This window comes from Glycine max, chromosome 10, assembly GCF_000004515.6.
Source record: "Glycine max cultivar Williams 82 chromosome 10, Glycine_max_v4.0, whole genome shotgun sequence".
NCBI classification, from domain to species: domain Eukaryota; kingdom Viridiplantae; phylum Streptophyta; class Magnoliopsida; order Fabales; family Fabaceae; genus Glycine; species Glycine max.
In genome coordinates, this window is record NC_038246.2 from 15842258 (window position 1) to 15862600 (window position 20343).

A 20343-nucleotide genomic window follows, 5' to 3' on the forward strand; every position below is an offset into this window, starting at 1 on the left:
GTAAACATGTCTTGTCTTTGCATGTTACCTAAAAGGGGTAAGGGTGTGGTTCTAACGTTAGTTCTAATCTGGACATACTTATATTAGAAATAACACTCATGGAACTGCCTATCAATGACTAACATACATGGAGTATCCCTTGTGCAACTACAAGTATGAAAAATGTTGGAATAGACTGGGTTGACCTAGCATCTGTTTCTTCTGCTCTTAGGTGATATCTTCAGTTCATATTTTTAAATATCTCTATATTTTTGTTTTTAAACATTTATAGTTTTCATAATTATAAATTCTAAGGATGAATACAGTATCATTGTTGTTATTCAGGTTATGAGTGGGATATTGGAGATTTTCGTGGGGCTTAACGACCTAGTGTGGACTGCTTTAGGAACACTTCATTTGGTCTATCTCAGGAAGAGGTTGGGCCATTATCTGATGTGTCACGGACCTAATCTGAATTGATTCAGGATTGATATGCTCTTGTGATAAGCTAAAACATGCCATCAAGTTGTATGACTCTTTTTTTTAATAAATGTCATAAAATCTTAGTTTTGTCTCTATTTTTTGTTATTCACAGGAAAAAAGAACATTTTTTTCATTTATTAAATTTTTATGATGATTGATGAACATGGCATTATTGTTGTGTGATAGCAATATGACCCAAGCACTCAGCAGCATGCCCAAGAGGACACTTGGGAGGCTTACCCATTTCGAGGATTATGAGTGATCTTTCCCACTCACTTCAGAATATTCTTGCTTTGTCAATTAGTTAGAAGCACTAAGTTAGTTATCAACACTACCTATTGTTGTTATTCTCCCATAACAGAATTTTTCCTATTGTAATCAAGCCAATGATTGGCTTAGTATTCACCTACAACATCTCTATATAAATTGGATAATTGAACAAAATGGGCAAGAAAAAATTTTATTAGTTAACTCTTACTTATCTTAGTGTAGCTTAGTCTTCTAACACTGTGACTCAATCCTGATCTCATATATGGAGATTTTTTTTTATTTAGCTATGAGCTTTGCGTAGATCATAGGTTGGGATTTGTCAATCACTAATTCAAAGTTTTATCTCCCTATTATGGGTATTAATGCACTCCTCTTTGATATGCCCTTTTTAGATCACTACTTCAGATCCTTTATCAAATGTAGATAAAGAAAAGGCAAACACACACACACGCACACACACACACACACACACACACACACGCACACACACACACACACGCACACACGCACGCACGCGCACACACACACACACAACATTCATTTTCCAATATTTATCCTTTTATTGTATATATATACTTTGATTAAGAAACAAATACACGCATTCATTTTCCAATAATCCAAATATTTATCCTTTTATTGTATATATATAGTTTGATTAAGAAACAAATACACACACATTCATTTTCCAATAATCCAAATATTTATCCTTTATTGTATATATTAATTTCTTTTTTATTAATTAGTCAACATCTTGACAAATCTCCATGAGTGGCTTAAAGATGATACCTCACCATAACCTCTACTGCAATTGTGTTCCACTGGCTACGTGAGCTTCACAAAGAACCCAACATTCTTTCCACAACACAAGTCACCCTTATCCACCATCTATTGTGATAGTATTGGTGGTGCTACTTAACTTAACTAATTAATTATGAGCCAATCCTATGTTTCACTCATTCATGAAGCACCCTTTTATTATTATCACTTTGTGCCTGGCTTATTAGTAGTTTCCCATGCTCACTACGTTTCTCACAATTCCTTCTCGGAATGGGGAATTACTTGTATTATCGGAATGGGGAAATTGGTAGAATGCAAAATTTAAAGCTAGCAAAAATATACTTCCCAATAACAGTATTAGGAAAAAAAAGGTTCTCTACTATCATAACCTTTCTTTAGTCAACCACAAAAAAAGAAAGTAATAATAGTATAATACTGACCTTTTTTGTCCGACAATTAGGATCTCAACTATGATTAATGAAACGCCCCCAAGTTTCCTTTTGCACTTGCATGTATCACCTGAAAAACACGAGTTTCAGTATATTTGTGCATTTTATATCAAAGAACAAAAGATATAAATAAAAGGGTATAATCTTAGAAAAATGTGAAAACAACGAGAACTATTATCAAATACCAAACTGAATAACCAACACCAATGTTGAGAGCCAAATTGTCTCAAAAGTTGCCAAAGTGAGGGACTAAACTTATTTTTTTCATAATATCAAGGACTAATGTTTTGGTGTTGCAATTCTACTATTGCACTATATTGTTGTTTATACAATATTGGCATTTTGATGAAGGAATGATGTTTTGGTTTTGATCATTGTCCAAGTGAATGCAAACATATCAGTCATGCAAGCAACATCAACTGTCAATGTTGTTCAAGTTTGCAACCCCTTCTTAGCTCCACCCAGGTATTTATACCAGCCACAGAACTGCCCTGCTAACACTATTCGAATTGGAGATATCCCAAAGGTAATATTGTCTTGATGAATTCTATTTTTGCCCTATATTACCACAACATCAAAATGTACTATAAGTAGTAGCACCATCATTACACTGATGCATTGAAGGCTTTAAAGCCTTTTTCTTGTTCAAATATTATTTCAAAACAAACAGATCCTTTCCAAAAGTTTCTCTATATGCATTTTCAAAACAACAACATAACTAAAACATTTCTCTATATGCATTTTCAAAACTAACAGATCTTAAGTCTTTACACAAGGATAATCATGGCCTTAACATGCAATGATATTTACCCTTAACAAAGTACTTGGTGAAGATGGATCGTGAGAAATTAACACTGACTTTCTTCCATGAAGCTCATAAAGTTCATCTGCATATGAATTATGACACCATTATGTGGAAATTAATCCCAAATAAAATGCAAACCAAGTACAGAAGGGAAAATGAAAAGAAATAAATTACTATGAAATAATGTTGACAACGCGACAAAGCTTAGGGCTGAGACCGTAGGGTGGCGATGACGACGGGACCACAGTAGGGTCAAGGCACAACGGTGGGCCGGCACGGGAGTGCGACGATGTCGATAAGTCAGGCTTAGAATCGGACGCAAGCTAAGTGATGAAGAGGACGACCCGCGCACATGGGTATATGAATTGCGCTAACAATGACGATTCTCTAGACTGAACCACCTTAGGGAAATAAAGTGAAAAAAATGAAATGGTAAAGAGAAATAATAGATGTGATATGTGATATAATAAAAAGATATAGAGATGAAGAGAAAAATAAGGTATAAGTGACTTATAAAAAGTTGAGATGTATAAATATCATAACTTTATTATTGTTCATATTAAAAAATCACAATGTAATACCCATGTTATTAACGAATTTAATTTAGAAGAATTATTCTATTGTGAACAATTCTTTCTTTTTATGATAATAAATAAGTTATTTGTTTGAGTGAAATTACATTTAATTTCCTTAAATAATTACTCATGTTTTCAATTTTGTGCATGTAAAAAAATATAATAAAAAAATGATATTCCACTAAAAGTAATTTGTGAATCATTTTCTCTTATAAAAATCAATTATCAATAGACCTAATAGATATTTAACATGAACAACATAGTTACAATAAAAAAAAACAAATTCTCTTTTCAATAGATTTTTTTTTTAATTTCATTGCTTTCAAAGTAAATAAGCATAAAATGAATAATTTCATGATGAGTCAATCAACGTTAATATTTTAATATATTCATAATTTGTTATTATATACACATACTATTAGCCGTTAATTTTTATTAATTATTAAAATAACTTTCTTTTCTTCTAAAATCAATTGCTGATTAGGAGTTCGATCTAAATTTTCAAAATAAATGCTTAGAATTTTTTAATAATTTATTTTTAATAAATTTAGGTCTAAAGTTTAAACTAATCAAATGAGTCTCAATTGGTTCAACATATATTCTTACGAATAAAAATAAATACACTTTAAATTTAGAATAAACGTTTAGTTCTATCCATTACACCAATTAAGGCGCAATGAAACAAGCAAACCCAACAAATCTTATAAGTAACGGAAAGAGAAAAGAAGATAAAAAACACAAAACATAAAAATATTAAAGAAAACGCAAAGAAAAAGGCAAAAAACATGGGCGGTGGCACTGTGAACAGACCATAATTCAGAAAAAAAAATCAGCAAAAAAAAAAACTGTGAACCATTGCCTTAATTTTTTTTTGTCTTAACAAATAACTAACAACAACAACCTTCACAAACAAATAAAATAAAATATAAAAAAATACTAACAACAACAACCTTCACAAACAAATAAAATAAAATATAAAAAAAATACTAACAACAATAACATTAAGCCTCCTTTCCCTGTCTATATCTGTTATAATTGTTTTATTTATTTATTTTTTCTTTCTTTCTTCCTTTTTGATTCTGTTCATCTCACCGCCCTTTTTCCACCATCATCGTTGTCATAATTCATCCACACACGATACACACCCCTTTTCTTTTTCTTTTCTTTCTCTCTGAAATTGCAAATCTCAAAAGCCTCAAAAGTTAGAAGAGAGAGAAAGACCACCACGCACAGAAACAGCAATAATTCACTTTCTTTTCCAACTATATCCTTCCCTCTCTCTCTACTATCTCTCTCTCTCTGAAACTCATCATCATCATCGCCGTTGAGATCTCAGGTATACGTCAATTCAATTTGGCTTTGGTCAATTCAATTCCGCGTTGTGCTCTCTTAACGCCTTCCGTAATCGCTGATCTTACTCCTTCTCCTCGTTGTAACTGTTGTGCTATTCGATTCGATGTTTGTTCTCGTTGTTATTTCTCCAATTCTATTGAGTTCCGTGATATGTTTGTCTCCGTCGTTTTTTTTACGGTCTGGGATCGGTTTTGATTTTTCGATTTTTTCGTCGTTTTGTGCTTTTTTTTTTTTTTTTGGTGATCTCGCGTTTTTGCTGTGATTTGTGGTTTTTTTTCTTTCTTTTGGAGCTTTGATCAATTGGCGTATTTTTCTGTTTGCTTTTAATTTGATCAATTGGTTGAATGAACATTAGATGAACAGTGCTGGTAGATCTTTAGTGTTCAAGTCTAACGTATTTGGAGTTTCTAAGTTTAAAATCCTTCATTTTTTTTTAATTAGTGCTTGATTCTTAGCTCTGATCAAGTTAGTGTTCAAAATTCCACGGGCTTTTAAGTGCATAACTCTGAATGTAATCTTTGATAAATTATCTGATTTTGGAAAAAATATTGGAATGCTTTCCCGAGTTGGCTATTAGTGAATTTGATTTGAGAGAAGTTTTGGTGGAACAAGCTGTAGAAGAGCAATTATTTGCTGAAGTCTTTGCAGCAATAACACTTTAAGCTTTTAATGTTGTTCTCGGCTTACAGTATCTGCCTAATTAAAGAACTGGGAAGCTTGGGACATGCATGGCAGAGATGGGGTTGTTCTGGTAACAAGGAGCTTGTTATTTGCTTCGTTGGTTAAAGAAGTAATCTATAGTGAAAATAGTGCAACTATGGAAGGCTGGTCCTGGCTGTATTATTTTGCATATTAAAAGATTACTTTAAAAGATTTCATTTTGTTACCATCTTGATCATTGCTTTTGAAAACTGACAAGACAACTCATGCTACTGAATAGAATGACTGGCCAAACCTTGTTATGGAAGGTACTTTGGAATTGTGTTAGCATGCAATATTTAAAATGATATTATTTAGGTCATTGCAAACTGTGATCATCACTGAAATATATGTGCTTCCAGAAGTAATGTACTCCCATTGCTAGAAACTTGTTTGCATTCCAGAAGTGAATCAAGTGATGCTTTTATAACATGAAAAAGTGGGCAGTTTTCTTGATTTGCAAATCCTTGCTTTATTTCTCCATCTTTTTAAGAAGAGCATATTATTTCTAATACGAGGTCCTCCATCATAGTAAGCCTAAGTTGTTCTGTGGTCTGCTTTAGTCATTTTCCTTATTTATAAACCAGCAGTTTGTTAGCTGTTTGTGATTATAATGATGTATAGAGGATATAGAAAGTCAATTTATATCATAACTATCTGTTGGAAAGCGAGTTTTCTATGATTGATTCTCCAAAAACATATAAAAACCATTCTGCCTTGGCCATGGTTTAGATGAAAAATATAGAAAATATTTCATGTTTTCTGTGCAGTCTTTTGATGCTGCTGTTCTCTACACATCACTTGATACTTATCAAGTTTTAATCATGCACTCGTATGCACAATATTTTATTCTAGGAGAATATGCAACTACTTTATCTGCATAGTAATGAATGATTTTCTCATGTTTATTTTTTCTCAACTTTGTTTTCTTCATGCATTGGATTACTTTCACATTTGCAGAAATTGTGTTTGCTGATAAAGAAAGGATACTCTAGAAGGAACTTTTAGCCATGTCTAGCTCAGCAAAAGTTTTGGATCCTGCATTCCAGGGAGTTGGTCAAAGAGTGTATCCTTTAAGTAATGGGTGTGAATAAAATTATCTTTATGAATAAAGTAAAAGTGAAAAGTATGATAAACGTTTACTGCTGATAGAATCATCAAACATATGCAACTAATCTTCAGCTCTAAGCATGGCTTATTCACTATCGTGAACCAAATATTCCCAAAGCTTGAGCTGTTGGGTGAAGGTACATAAAATGATTTTATATCAAACACATCAACATGCTTGAACCTTCACTGTGTTGAAAATTAACTTTTATTTTTAAGAATGGGGGACAAGGATCAAACTCTAGACCACACGGTTATAGAGGCTCCGATTCCATGTCATGAATTTGTTACTCAAAAGAGCTGTTGAGTTAAGACATATGGATGATTTTATGTCTAGCATTCATGCTATATTGTGTTATATATTGAATATTGAATATACTGTATGCTTTGAGAGGTTTTAAACTTAACTTGCTGTAGAGGAACTGAAATATGGAGGATTGAGAATTTTCAGCCAGTTGCATTGCCCAAATCTGAGTATGGCAAATTCTACACGGGAGATTCGTACATCATCTTGCAGGTCTGAGCTATATCCAATATTACCTTTGATGCATTCATATATATATGAATGTATCTGGTGTTGCTGTTCATAATTTCATTAAGTGTGAAATATAGGTTGTTGTCTTTTTCTTCCATTTAAAAAAACTGTGTTTATTTTGTGTGTATTGTATCTACAGACAACTCAAGGCAAAGGAGGCACTTATTTTTATGATTTACACTTTTGGATTGGAAAGGATACAAGTCAGGTAAGCCTGGACTTTGCTTTCCTTCTTCTCCATCCCATGTCTTGCCTAATTCATCTTGCATTACTTTTTTTTCTCCCTCTTAGAATGAAGAGGCATGTAGAATGTTGTAGAATTGTGCTTTTTTGAAAAGTTTACTATTTCATGGTTGTTTTATGTCTCCATTCACTTTCACTATTTCCCCCCTTTCCTGACTCCTTTTTAACTAGTATTTAGATGTGTTGAGTTATTTGGAAAGGGCAGGGGTTAGGAGGGTTCATAGTTGCTTTGACAAAATAATAATCTTGGCTGACACTGATTTTACTTCTAGGATGAGGCTGGAACTGCAGCCATTAAAACTGTTGAACTTGATGCTGCTCTTGGAGGGCGTGCAGTGCAGCACAGGGAAATCCAAGGACATGAGTCCGACAAGTTTTTGTCATACTTTAAACCATGTATTATACCATTAGAGGGTGGAGTTGCATCTGGGTTTAAAAAACCTGAAGAAGAGGAGTTTGAAACACGTTTGTATGTATGCAGAGGGAAAAGAGTTGTAAGATTGAGACAGGTATAGTCTTCTCTGTTATTCATGAACTTCATTAATTCAGTACGCATGAAGTTTGACATTTTGCTTTGACAGGTCCCTTTTGCAAGGTCTTCGTTGAACCATGAAGATGTATTCATACTAGATACTGAGAACAAGATTTATCAATTCAATGGTGCAAATTCCAATATTCAGGAAAGAGCCAAGGCTTTGGAAGTCATACAGTTTCTGAAAGAAAAATACCATGAAGGGAAATGTGATGTTGCAATTGTTGGTAAGGCAATTTTCCTATTATGTATTTCAGTATTTCTGTTCTTCCAATGCACATTCATTTGTTTTTTACTTCATAAAATCTATCCCACATTGCAGACGATGGAAAATTAGACACTGAGTCAGACTCAGGTGAATTTTGGGTCCTCTTTGGTGGTTTTGCTCCCATTGGGAAGAAGGTAATCAGTGAGGATGATATTATTCCAGAGACAATTCCTGCTCAGCTTTACAGGTATCTTGGTTTCGTGGTCCTTAAGTCCCTTCCCCCACTCCATATTTTACCTGAAGCATTTTTGTTTTGAAACGGTGATATAATTAGAGAGTCTTTGGTCATTTTTTAACAAAACCCAAATAATACCATCAAGACAAATGAATTGTCAGCTACTATATAATTTTTTAAAGATTGCCATATAACCTCATTTGCATGTAAGATCTAAGACAATTAGAAAAGTTATATGTAATCAATTGCTATATTATCTAGGTTTGAATCCCCCCACTAACATAACATTAATAACATTTGCCGATCAATTTTTTTTTGCTCTATTATCTTTTTTTTTTAAAATAAAAATACAATAAGCTCTTGTTTAGTCAATGTGAGGAGAAGATTAATAGCAAGTATGCAAAAGATGGATATGAGGGAAGATAGTCTGATTAACAAGGAGAGAATAAATCAGATATAACTTTTAGAGATGCTATCAAAAGGACCTTGCTCTCTCTCTCTCTCTCTCTCTTTATATATATATATATATATATATATATATATATATATATATACACATATATTGAGAATTTGGCTCAAAGAGCCCATTGTCATTTATATTACTAAAAATCTTTAAATACAATTTTGGATAGCTAAATCTTATGATTTGAAATATGCATGCATATAGTTTATGCTCAATGTCTGAGTTTTTTATGTGACATGAGGATATTTTGATTGGAATTATGGGCTTTGGAATTCCTCTAATACTGTCTGAAGAATGAAGATGTCTTTTTGTTTCTGCTTGCTGAATTATGCTCAGGACAGTATTATTTTGGTTAAATAATATTATTGTCACATAGTTAAATATTTATTTTCATATTCTTTTCTCATTAATAAGCTTACCAATATAAATTCAAATGAAGTTTATGTTTCTTTGTGTTCTATATGTGTGCCCTAGGCATTTAAATTTATTGACCTGGAGGATATGATCACTTCATCATGTGTTGATTAGCATATCAATAGTTTGCATATGGTCACTGACAATGCTTTATTCCAATAACTAAAATGAAGAATAACTTCATATGACTTGTCCTGCCAGTATTGTTGATGTTGAGATCAAGCCTGTGGAAGGTGAACTTTCTAAATCACTGTTGGAAAACAACAAATGCTATTTACTGGACTGTGGTGCTGAGGTGTTTGTCTGGGTTGGTCGTGTGACACAAGTTGAAGAACGAAAATCAGCCTGCCAAGCCGTTGAGGTAAGGCCATTGTAGAATCTATAATCTAATTCATTTCCATTTGTTTGTTAAATTGGATTCATTAATTCTACCAATACCTCCAGGAGTTTGTTGCAAGCCAAAATAGGCCAAAGTCTACAAGGATAACCCGGATTATTCAAGGTTATGAGCCACATTCATTTAAGTCCAACTTTGATTCTTGGCCATCAGGATCTGCTAGTACCAGTGCTGAGGAAGGAAGAGGAAAAGTTGCAGGTGTATATCATTTGTTCTCTCTTATACTTTGACTTGCCATTTTGTGTAGCCAGCCATACTGACAAGTGAGCTATTTGATGTACTGTCAGCATTGCTTAAGCAACAAGGCATGGGTGTCAAAGGAATGACAAAAAGTACCCCTGTAAATGAGGAAATTCCACCTTTGCTTGAAGGAGGTGGAAAGATAGAGGTGGGGTTATAATTTTCTTTATAAACTTTCCTACTTCCCTTAGCATTATTTAATTTACACCTGTAAACACTTAATATTATTTGAAATTTGTAGGTATGGCGAATCAATGGAAATGCCAAGAATGCATTGCCAAAGGAGGAGATCGGTAAATTTTATAGTGGAGATTGTTACATTGTACTGTACACCTACCACTCTGGTGAGCGGAAAGAAGACTACTTCTTGTGCTGTTGGTTTGGCAAAGACAGTGTTGAGGTAATTTATGTTCTTTCTGATTTGAGATCTATAGATATATATGCACATTACATTCACTTTTTGGTTCCAACACTATTAGGACTGATCTAGAATTTTCGTGTATAGGCATTAAAATTCCTTATAATTTTTTTATCCCCCAGATTCCTTATAATTTTCTTTTGTCTTAATAACTTCCTTCTTTTCTTAAAAAATCATAAAAACAACCCACAATTTTGGTGAGAAAAATAACTAGCTTATATAATTAGGAATTATGGATTACAAGTAGGGTAAAATATTTTCCTTTTATCCCTTTCACATGGCTGTGTGCATCAACCAGGGCAAAAAAGTAAAACATAGGAGAAAGCAAATAGGTTCATTAATCAATGTCATCTTCCATTCTATTTTGCATATCTTTCGAACTGATATTTCTAGAAAAAAAAAAAAAAACAGAGCATCATAGAGAGGCCTTAAAGTTAAAGGCGAGTAAATTTTCCGTACTTCTGTAGTATATGTTCCTTTGCAGTCAACTTTATTTGGTAATATTTTTTAGTTAAAAAATTAAATTAGGAAAAAAATAACCATACAAAGGTGGGTGCTTCTACTTTAAGGGCAGGAGTATGTACTATGGGAGGATTAAAATTTTTCATATTGGGAAAAATCCAAGTCCCACATTGACTAGAGATAGTGCCAGGATAAGTGGGGGGGCAATCCTTAACCCAAATTATTAGAGCCTATTATAGATTTGTTATTGAATCACCTACCATATTATCCATGCACCAAGTCCAAAGTCCCACCACATTGTCTAGAGATGGTGCCAAGATAATGTATTTAAGTGGGGCGCAACCTCCTCCCCATAAGCTAGGTTTTGGGGTTGAGTTAGACCCAAACCCAAATTCTAAGATTCGATAAAAAAAGAAATTATTTTATGAAAATAAGCTTAATTGAACATGTGTTAGCTCCTCTTTAAGAATATAATAAATTAGAATGTTCATCTATACAGAACTAGTGTTGTTTTTGCTAAATATTAAAAGTCAAACTGGTTATTACATTCAATTTTTCTTCTTGAGTAGAGGAAAGGTGTTGGAATATTTGTAATTCACCACTTTACTGATTAACATTGTTCAAAGAATGGTGAGTAATCACATATTAATCAACCCCTTAAGTGGTTAGTCATTCCTAAACTGAAAATACTTTTACTAAGGATTCTTTTTTGGAAATTTCGCCCAATCACATAATTGTTTATCTGTACTTTCAATTCAAATTGTATTTTCTGCACTAATACTTTGTTGAATCAAATAAGTTTGTTTTGAATGCTTTTGACCTTGGGTTAAATTTCCTATTCAGGAGGACCAAACAACGGCTACTAGGTTGGCCAATACAATGTCTACCTCATTAAAGGGTAGACCTGTACAGGTATTGTAATACTAATGTCAAGTTGAGGATGTTGCTTGGAAAATGTGTATAATTTACAGTAGTTTCTTGCAGGGTCGCATATTTGAAGGCAAAGAGCCGCCACAGTTTGTTGCTATTTTCCAACCAATGGTGGTTCTCAAGGTATCATGAGGAAAAGTATATGGTGTTTTCAATAATATATAGTATAGCTTAGAGAAGCTAACTCTTTTTTTAACTAATATACACCTGTTTTAGGGAGGGTTCAGCTCTGGATACAAGAAACTAATAGCAGACAAAGGAGTATCAGATGAGACATACACAGCAGAGAGTATTGCACTTATTCGAATTTCTGGAACTTCTATTTACAACAATAAATCAGTACAAGTTGATGCAGTATGTACTCATGAAAGTATTCCTTATTTTTCCTCTACAAGTATGTTGGTAGGGTTTATATTTTTTTTCTAGCCCTTAATACTTATGTTATTCTTATTAAGGTGCCATCATCATTGAATTCCACTGAGTGTTTTGTCCTGCAATCTGGCTCTACAATTTTCACTTGGCATGGAAATCAGTGTTCCTTTGAGCAGCAACAGCTAGCAGCAAAGGTTGCTGATTTTTTACGGGTAAGATCTATGGCTCTCATAAAAATTTGAAGAATAACCAATTCTCAGTTTTCTACTTAGAGAAGTTCAATTTACACATGAAAACTTTGAACCTGTGGGTATTTTTTTCAGTCAAGTTTTGAACTTATATTTATGGAACTTGTTACCTCAAGATCAAATCTTTCAAACTGACATGATGTGGTGATATAATCTTCTGGTTATACTAAAGTGCATCCCTTGAAGCTACATGGGACTCGACTTAATTTTTATTTTATGATTTGTTTGGTTTAATAGAATTAGAGAGGAAAGAAATCGAAAAAATAAAAAAGATGGAGAAGTATCATAGTTCAGTTGTTTGTATGTGCATGGGAAGGTGGAAGGAGAGAAACTGAGGTTGGGTACAACACACGTTTTTCTCCATGACAGGCAATATTTCCGAAGAGATGATGAAGTAGGAGAACATATTCTTACCCTATCTCTCTCTTTTGTTTTCTTCTTGGAGATGAGTAGCGAGAGCATCTGAGGCTTCTTCATGCCTGCCGTGGAGGCTGTTGGATCAATTACCATTGTTGAACACCTTGGAACTGGAAGGCTCGTGGTCCCCATGCTCATTGTTTTAATATAGAGTGGTGTGGAGACACACAATATGCCCCTAGAAATGAATTATGAGTTGAGAAGCTTCATTTGGAAGTTTAGCTCACTGTTTTGGTGGATGAATGAAAATGTGCTTAACAGTGACAAATTTGTCCTAAAATCAGAGCAGTGCAGCAGAGAATTAACTTGGTGATTGGTGATACTTGGACAATGCCCTGATTTTTTTTACAGTGCCATATTCTTCAACTGTGCCAGAAACAAGTATCTTTGTTTTGGTACATTTGCCCCAAATCTCATTCTATGTTATAGCAGAGAAGAATAGACATGGTGGTGGGGTGGGGGTGGCAGAGAATCTTTGCTGGGTTCATGTGTGTTCTCTTTTTTAAAAGAAATCTTTTAAAGGATAAAATGTTGTTGAATATACACTGTCTATTTCTTTCCTTCCTATTTATATTCATCCAAACAATATACTTCTTCTACTATATTTCTTTTTTATTTCCTTCTTTTATATCTTACCTCCATCCAAACAAAGTGATTTTAGCATGAAGTTAAAATAATAGTAGTTTTGCTCTATACATTATTTGCTTATGAGATACATGTCCATGTTCAGCCAGGAGCTACTTTAAAGCATGCTAAAGAAGGAACAGAAAGCTCAGCTTTCTGGTCTGCACTAGGAGGAAAACAAAGTTACACCAGCAAGAAAGTTGTTAATGAGGTTGTCAGAGATCCACATTTGTTCACTTTATCATTTAACAAAGGTTGCATTTCTTGTCATGTTACTTCTTATTATAGAATATTGTTATGCAATTGCATACTTTTTTACTGATATACTGACCATTTCTGATATTTTTTTGTTTTTTTCCATTGTGGATCCACCAGGAAAGTTCAATGTGAGTTTTGTGACTGCACCTTCATTATATAAAATTTCCCCTTAATTTTAGGAAATAGTAACCACAGGAGGTTCTGAATGTCTTCTAAATCTATTTTTATATTTTACTCTGCAGGTAGAGGAGGTTTACAACTTCTCTCAGGACGACCTGTTGCCGGAGGATATCCTTATACTTGACACACATGCAGAAGTGTTTATTTGGATTGGTCATTCTGTGGAACCCAAAGAAAAGCGAAATGCTTTTGAAATTGGCCAGGTAAACATGCTAAACAATTTATGGCTTTTATCTCCTATATTGCCTTCTACTTGATATTCTTGATGCTTACTCAAAAATTTCCCTCAGAAATACATAGATTTGGTTGCATCTCTGGAGGGGCTATCTCCACATGTACCACTATATAAAGTAACAGAAGGGAATGAACCTTGCTTTTTCACAACATACTTTTCATGGGATCATGCAAAAGCTATGGTATGTACCACAACATAAAAATGTCCCTTTTTCTGGTTTGTTGTCACTTCTATTTTCTTTGAGAAAATTAATTATTTTCACTCTTTATCTTCAGCTGTAAAGTTTTAAATTTTTGCATGTCCTTGTTGGTTGAGAAGAGACCATAATTATTGGCTGAGTGGCAAGTTTAGTGGAATCCCATTATATTATTATCATTATTTATAGGCTCACAAAATTCTGAATGTAACATAGTACTGCTCCCATGCATGAAACAGTGCTAGTTAGTGCTGTCAGTCTATTTACATGGTAAAAGTAGATAAAAAATTTGTGAGATTTCAGAAAATGGTGAAGTGGTTGAGAGAACTTTTTAAAGAAATTCACCATAACGAGACAAAATGCTCAAGCCATTCAAAATTTATTGTTTGGGAAACAGCTATTTTGTTAATTCTTCATGCTTTATTTTAAATGTGCAATGCAGGTTATGGGGAACTCATTTCAGAAAAAGGTGTCACTACTCTTTGGACTTGGCCATGCTGTGGAGGTATTATGACTCAGCTTCTAATTTTAAATTGGGAAAGCCGATGTTGAACCATGCAAAGTAGTCCAATTTACAGATTATTGTATCATATTTTATGTTCGAACCACGTGAACCTTAACTACTGTAATAAACAATGTGTTTACTTTCATATATCCAACAACTGATATGGTAATGCAGAAATGCTTTAGAATATTCATAACTATGAATTACTTATAGAAATGCCTCTTTTCTCTTTAATTAACATTGAAGTTCAATGATTTAATTATAGACCTTTGGTTCTGTTTGTTACCCATGATTTAATTATATCTTAAGAACCAACCTCAAAGCCCTCCACACTATGATTCTTATGTTTCTAGTTAAATGATTTACCACACTTGTTGAGCTATATTTATTTTTTCTTTTTCAATGTTATGTTACAAGTTGTGTAGATGCAATACTTTCAGTGTTAAATATCATGTCTTACTTTGTTGTTGCATTAATTAATTTGTTGTCATTCCTCTACTGCTTAACAAGGCTTTGCTGATTTTGGTGACAGGAAAAGTTGAATGGGTCAAGTCCAGGGGGACCAAGACAAAGAGCAGAAGCTTTGGCTGCCTTATCTAATGCATTTGGTTCATCTTCTGAGAAAGCATCCGGTTTGGTATGCTTACTTGCTTATAGAAAATTCAGTACCTTTTTATTTTATACTTTTATAGTCAATGATGTTTAAACCAAAAGTAGATTATCTTGACTATAGGACATAGGAATTATTACAAGGAATTTTAACCCAAATTGGCTCCTTTAGTTTAAAGAGGGGTGCACTTTGGAGAATAAAGTGTAAGTGGTATTTTGATGAGGAAACCAGGGGAGCGGAGGGCAACCAATGAAGCACTATACTTGCTATGGCGATTGATGGAGCAATATTAGAGGAATCTAAAAGACTCACGTGCTCTTCATTAATTTGGAAAATACATGCAGTAAAATGCAAGGATAGATATTATGGAAGGCCCTAAAGAAAAAGAAGTTTGCATAATAGATTCAACTGCTATCGAAGTGCTTGAAGCAAGAAAAGAATGCAAAATTGGAATCCAGAAAGAGACCCAAGAAATCTTCCTCAGTAGAACAAACAAGATTACAGGTGTATCCCTTTGGCAACTTCAGGAGCAACCCCTCCTCTTCTAGTGAACTCCTGACTTAATGCCTAACTAACTAATTGACTCTATTATTTTTATTTATATGTTGTCTCTTTACATTCTTCTGTGAGTTCCCTCTATTCCTTATTAAACCCCCTCACATGTAGCCTTTTTACTATTGGGTGCAAATTCATATTGCCTATATTTACACAATTAAGGATATGTATGAGGGGATCACAACTAGGGTGATATTTGATAACACAAGGTGGGGTCACAGTAGATTTTCCTCTAACTATATGGCTAAACTGAGGGTCAAATTTGACCTTTCTACCTTTAGTCTCGGATGCACTTATTGAGCATGTCCAAGAGGTTCGATGATGCATGCCTTTTCACACGTGGTTGGAGACAAGAATTGGGAGCACATGACTTTTGCTAGAAATAAGATGGAGTATGGAATGTGAAGTCGGCTGGAGGCACATCAATCCTGACTTATAAGTGAAAATTGGAGGCCACACCATATCATAACCCTCATGGTTTTAGTATCTTGTGTTCATCATACAAAACAATGGAGATATAGACATGGGCTTCAAGCTAGATGTTTGAATTGGAGGGTTTTGGATGTTATTGCAGCACTATAAAACCTACAATGTTGTATGAAAATGAATGTTGAGCAGTTAAAAGCTATCAAGGGAATAAATTCTATGCAATAGAGATGATAATGGTGTGTCTGATAAGGGGGACGTATTAGACAAGATACGATCAGGATAGAATGCACTAGAGAGAAAGATGGCTGAGCCTCAGTTCAGGTAGTTTAGGCATGTGCGAGGAAGACCTGTAGTAGCCTAGATGAGGATTGAATGGATCAGAGAGAATAAAGTAATTTTCGAGTGGGGAAGCTGCATTAAAGAAAATTACTTTAAGTGGAGATCATCTGTGTTGTATTCTGTACATTTTTCATTTATATGGTTCTTTATTCCTATAACCTTCATTATTGTTTCTTTGTGGTTGTGTTGTCATTATTCTGTTCCATTATTCTATTATAATCAGTTCTCAATTAACCCTTTGCCTTCTTGCAGGCACAAGATAGATTGAATGGGTTAGGCCAAGGGGGACCAAGGCAAAGGGCAGAAGCTTTAGCCGCTTTAAACTCTGCATTTAATTCATCATCTGGGACGAAGACTTTTACTCCTAGGCCATCTGGAAGAGGTCAAGGATCACAAAGAGCTGCAGCAGTAGCTGCTCTTTCACAAGTTCTTATGGCTGAAAAGAAAAAATCACCGGATGGTTCTCCTGTTGCTAGCAGGAGTCCTATCACTGAAGGTAGTGCTACTGGTAAGCAAAATAGTTCTTGTCTAAATGTGATGTTGCATTCCCTGAATACAATGGGTTGTTTGGGTTGAATATTTTACTACACCCTATTACTTATGTGTTTTTCTTTTGAAATTTGAATAATTAATATAAATCCTTTTTGTTTAATTCTAATTATTTGATATTTTTTAATCATAATAATATATACTGCTAGTAAACTACTAAGACTGGAAGCCTAAGCGCTACATTGTTGTACTACATTCTCATAGCATCTTAGAAACCCCTGTGGCTTTATTGAGATCAAGAGAAGAAACAACACATGCCAATTTAATAACTTTTAGGTTTTTTCTTTCCCTCAATAGGAATCATTGAAATAAATGCCAGTTTTGCATTAAAAAGCAAAACTGACCAGTGTTCGCACAAAATTGTTTGTGCTTGCGTCTGATCATATTATAAGTTTTAAGTTCTTGGTGCAGAAACTAAAAGTGACTCCTCTGAAGTTGAAGAAGTTGCAGAAGCCAAGGAAACAGAGGAACTTCCCCCTGAGACCGGTAGCAATGGGGATTTGGAACTAAAACAAGAGAATGCGGAGGAAGGAAATGATGGTCAAAGGATGTTCAGTTATGAGCAATTAAAGACTAAATCTGGTCATAATGTGCCTGGAGTTGATCTTAAACGGAGAGAGGTTAGTCTTGTTTTGTACTGATCTAATATTTAATTTAATATTATATTAATTTTATTTTGAAATATCTCTTGAAATTTTGACAATCGCCACCCCTTTAATTTTATTAAATCATCTTTACTTGCATTCCCCTAAGCCAAACTAACAAAATTAGATTATCTTTCAATTTTATGCTTTAGATTGATATACCATTTTTCTTTCTTCTCCACTTGTCGGTCAGGCCTATCTGTCAGAGGATGAGTTCAACACTGTATTTGGAATGGCAAAAGAAGCATTTTACAAGTTGCCAAGATGGAAGCAAGACATGCTGAAAAAGAAATACGAATTGTTCTAAACTTGAAATGAAAGAGTGACGTCTGCTTCTTTAGCTGCTATACCTTTCCTCAGTTATCTTTAAAATGCTCTTATCTGTTGAGATAGTGTGGTTTTATTGGGTATATACCATAGTTTGGGTTCTTATCATAGCGTTTTGCTTTCGGCCTATATAATGGGCGTAGCTGTGGTTAGTGTCCAAGTTTGAATGTGACGCCGCATGCATGGAGAGTGTTTTTTAGTTTCTCCTTTTAGATTTTGCTGTTGCCTCTTGCAATGTTTGCATATTGTAGCAATGAAGACACTAGACAGTGGGCAGGTCCAATTCTTTCATTTTATCAAGTTTGTATTTTATATCTGTGGCTTTTTTTTCTCTCTCTTTTTTAATGTTATTGGTTAGAAAGGCGGGTGTATATGTATTATTGTTTTTACACTTATCTCAATATAATGAAAAACAAAAAATAAGTTTGTTATTTTTAACTTTAATTTGTATTATGTAATGTGAATGCTGTTGTCTGATTATTTCTATTAATAGCTGGAACTTTGAATTTGGGGGTGTGATATTGTATATACGTCGGTTAAAATCAAATTTATTTGCAAGTGTATTTAAATTAAAATAAAAAAATTTAATAGTATAAATTTTAATATATTCAAATCTTTAAGAAATATGCATAATTAACCATTGATTAAAATGATTAAAAAATGCATATTATTAATATTAGAGACTAATTACTTAGAGAAAGTTATATATTAATACAATATACAAATAGTTTGGCATTTACGCAAGCACTGAATTGGTGAGGCGGAGACGTCCAGCTCTATTTAATAACTTCCATTTTCAAGAGGCAAACTTGGACTGAATTTTTACTACCACATTGTTAAAATCCCCGGCTGTGACCCACTCTATAACAGGATTAAATACCAAGTATTTGCCTATACAAGAGGTACATTTAATGCTCATAATGCCCTCAATCCCATCCTTCATGGTTGGGGGAACTCCCTTCGAGCAGACAAAATTCAATTTGCGGAGGTTTACTTTATGGCTTGAGATAACACATAAATTATCAAGGACGTCAATCATCACTTTGGCTTGTTCATGAGAATCTCTACAAAATAACAACACGATATCTACGAATAGAAGATGGGACACCGATAAACATCCCCTAGACATGGATGGGCTCCCACACACCTCTTGATTTGGTCTTGAATACTCACTATTAATCTCTCCATGCATAATAGAAAAAGGTAAGGTGAGAAGGGATCACCTTGCCTTAGGCATTGGCTAAGACTCCCCGGCTTTATAACATTCCAAATAATTAAAAGGGAGAACACTAAACATCCCATACAATTAGCTTGACAATGGAGGGTAGGAAGCCAAAGTCAATGAGCGTTATCCTCAGAAAATTTCAATTGACCTTGACCCTATCATATGCCTTTTCTCAGTCAATTTTAATAGCAACATAACCCTTCTTAATTGTGGATCTGGAGATCGAATGGATAACTTCTTGAGTTAGGATAGCATTTTCTATAGTGTCTCGTCTATGTATAAATTATCTTGGAAAGGCCCATTATATCATTTAGATAAGAGCGAATCCAGGATACCAAAACCTTCGTAATGACCTTGTAAGCGATATTACATAAGCTAATAGGCCCGATCGAACTCCTAGAGGCAATCAAATTGATCAACTTTGGGGATCAAAACAAGGAGTGTCTAGAGAAGACTATCCTCAGTAGATCCAGATCTGAAATCCTCCCTCACCATTAACCAGAGATTCCCCCCAACCACATTCCAATAGTGTTTGAAGAAGAAAGGCTGAAATCCATTAGGGCTAAGGGCCTTAAAGGATTTCATACTCATCACCACACGATGAACCTCCTTTTTCAAAACTAACCTAATAAGTGCTTCCCTTGCCTCACCAGGAATTTGAGGGAGGATGATACCCTGAGGAAAAGAGGAGGTGCTTGCAATATCATTTGAAAATTAATTTTTAAAATACCTAGTAGCCTCCTTCTTAAGGGTTTCTGGCTCAAAGTTTCAAGACCATCATCAAGAAATAACCCATGAACTTTGTTTTGCTTCCTCCAGACAATGGTTTGGGTATGGAAGAAAGTTGAGTTCCTATCCCCAAAGAAGGATGTCATTCAGCTCTTGGTGAACTCCTCCTTAAGCCTCAAGGGACTCTCGTTTTCGCCCCTCTATAAGGAAAGCTACACCCCTTTAAGCCTGGATTGAACTTGCCTCTTTCTATGAAAAATATTCCCAAAAACGTTTTGATTAAAAACTAGGGAGTTGTCTTGTACTTGCTTTAGGCATCTAGTAACT

At 34.3% G+C, this 20343-nt stretch overlaps 1 protein-coding gene across 3 annotated transcripts; it reads left to right on the forward strand.

Moving 5' to 3' along the window:
* Window positions 1-4374: 4374 nt before the first annotated feature.
* LOC100807846 (villin-3) lies at window positions 4375-18376 on the forward strand. 3 transcript variants are annotated; one of them, XM_006588949.4, is made up of 25 exons: window positions 4399-4674; window positions 5381-5659; window positions 6351-6456; window positions 6915-7014; window positions 7172-7240; window positions 7548-7784; window positions 7857-8034; window positions 8130-8262; window positions 9329-9488; window positions 9572-9722; window positions 9812-9912; window positions 10006-10164; window positions 11488-11556; window positions 11629-11697; window positions 11791-11928; window positions 12030-12158; window positions 13342-13489; window positions 13611-13621; window positions 13736-13876; window positions 13964-14089; window positions 14547-14609; window positions 15142-15246; window positions 16795-17050; window positions 17503-17711; window positions 17929-18376. In XM_006588949.4, exons 3-25 carry the CDS (start codon window positions 6401-6403, stop codon window positions 18040-18042), a joined length of 2922 nt encoding a protein of 973 aa, XP_006589012.1. In that variant the 5' UTR covers window positions 4399-4674; window positions 5381-5659; window positions 6351-6400; the 3' UTR covers window positions 18043-18376. The 3 variants fall into 3 exon arrangements, with proteins under 3 accessions (XP_003535925.1, XP_006589014.1, XP_006589012.1); XM_003535877.5 differs by lacking the exon at window positions 5381-5659 and having other exon boundaries at window positions 4375-4674; XM_006588951.4 differs by lacking the exon at window positions 5381-5659 and having other exon boundaries at window positions 4375-4674; window positions 16795-17038.
* The last annotated feature ends 1967 nt before the right edge of the window (window positions 18377-20343 follow it).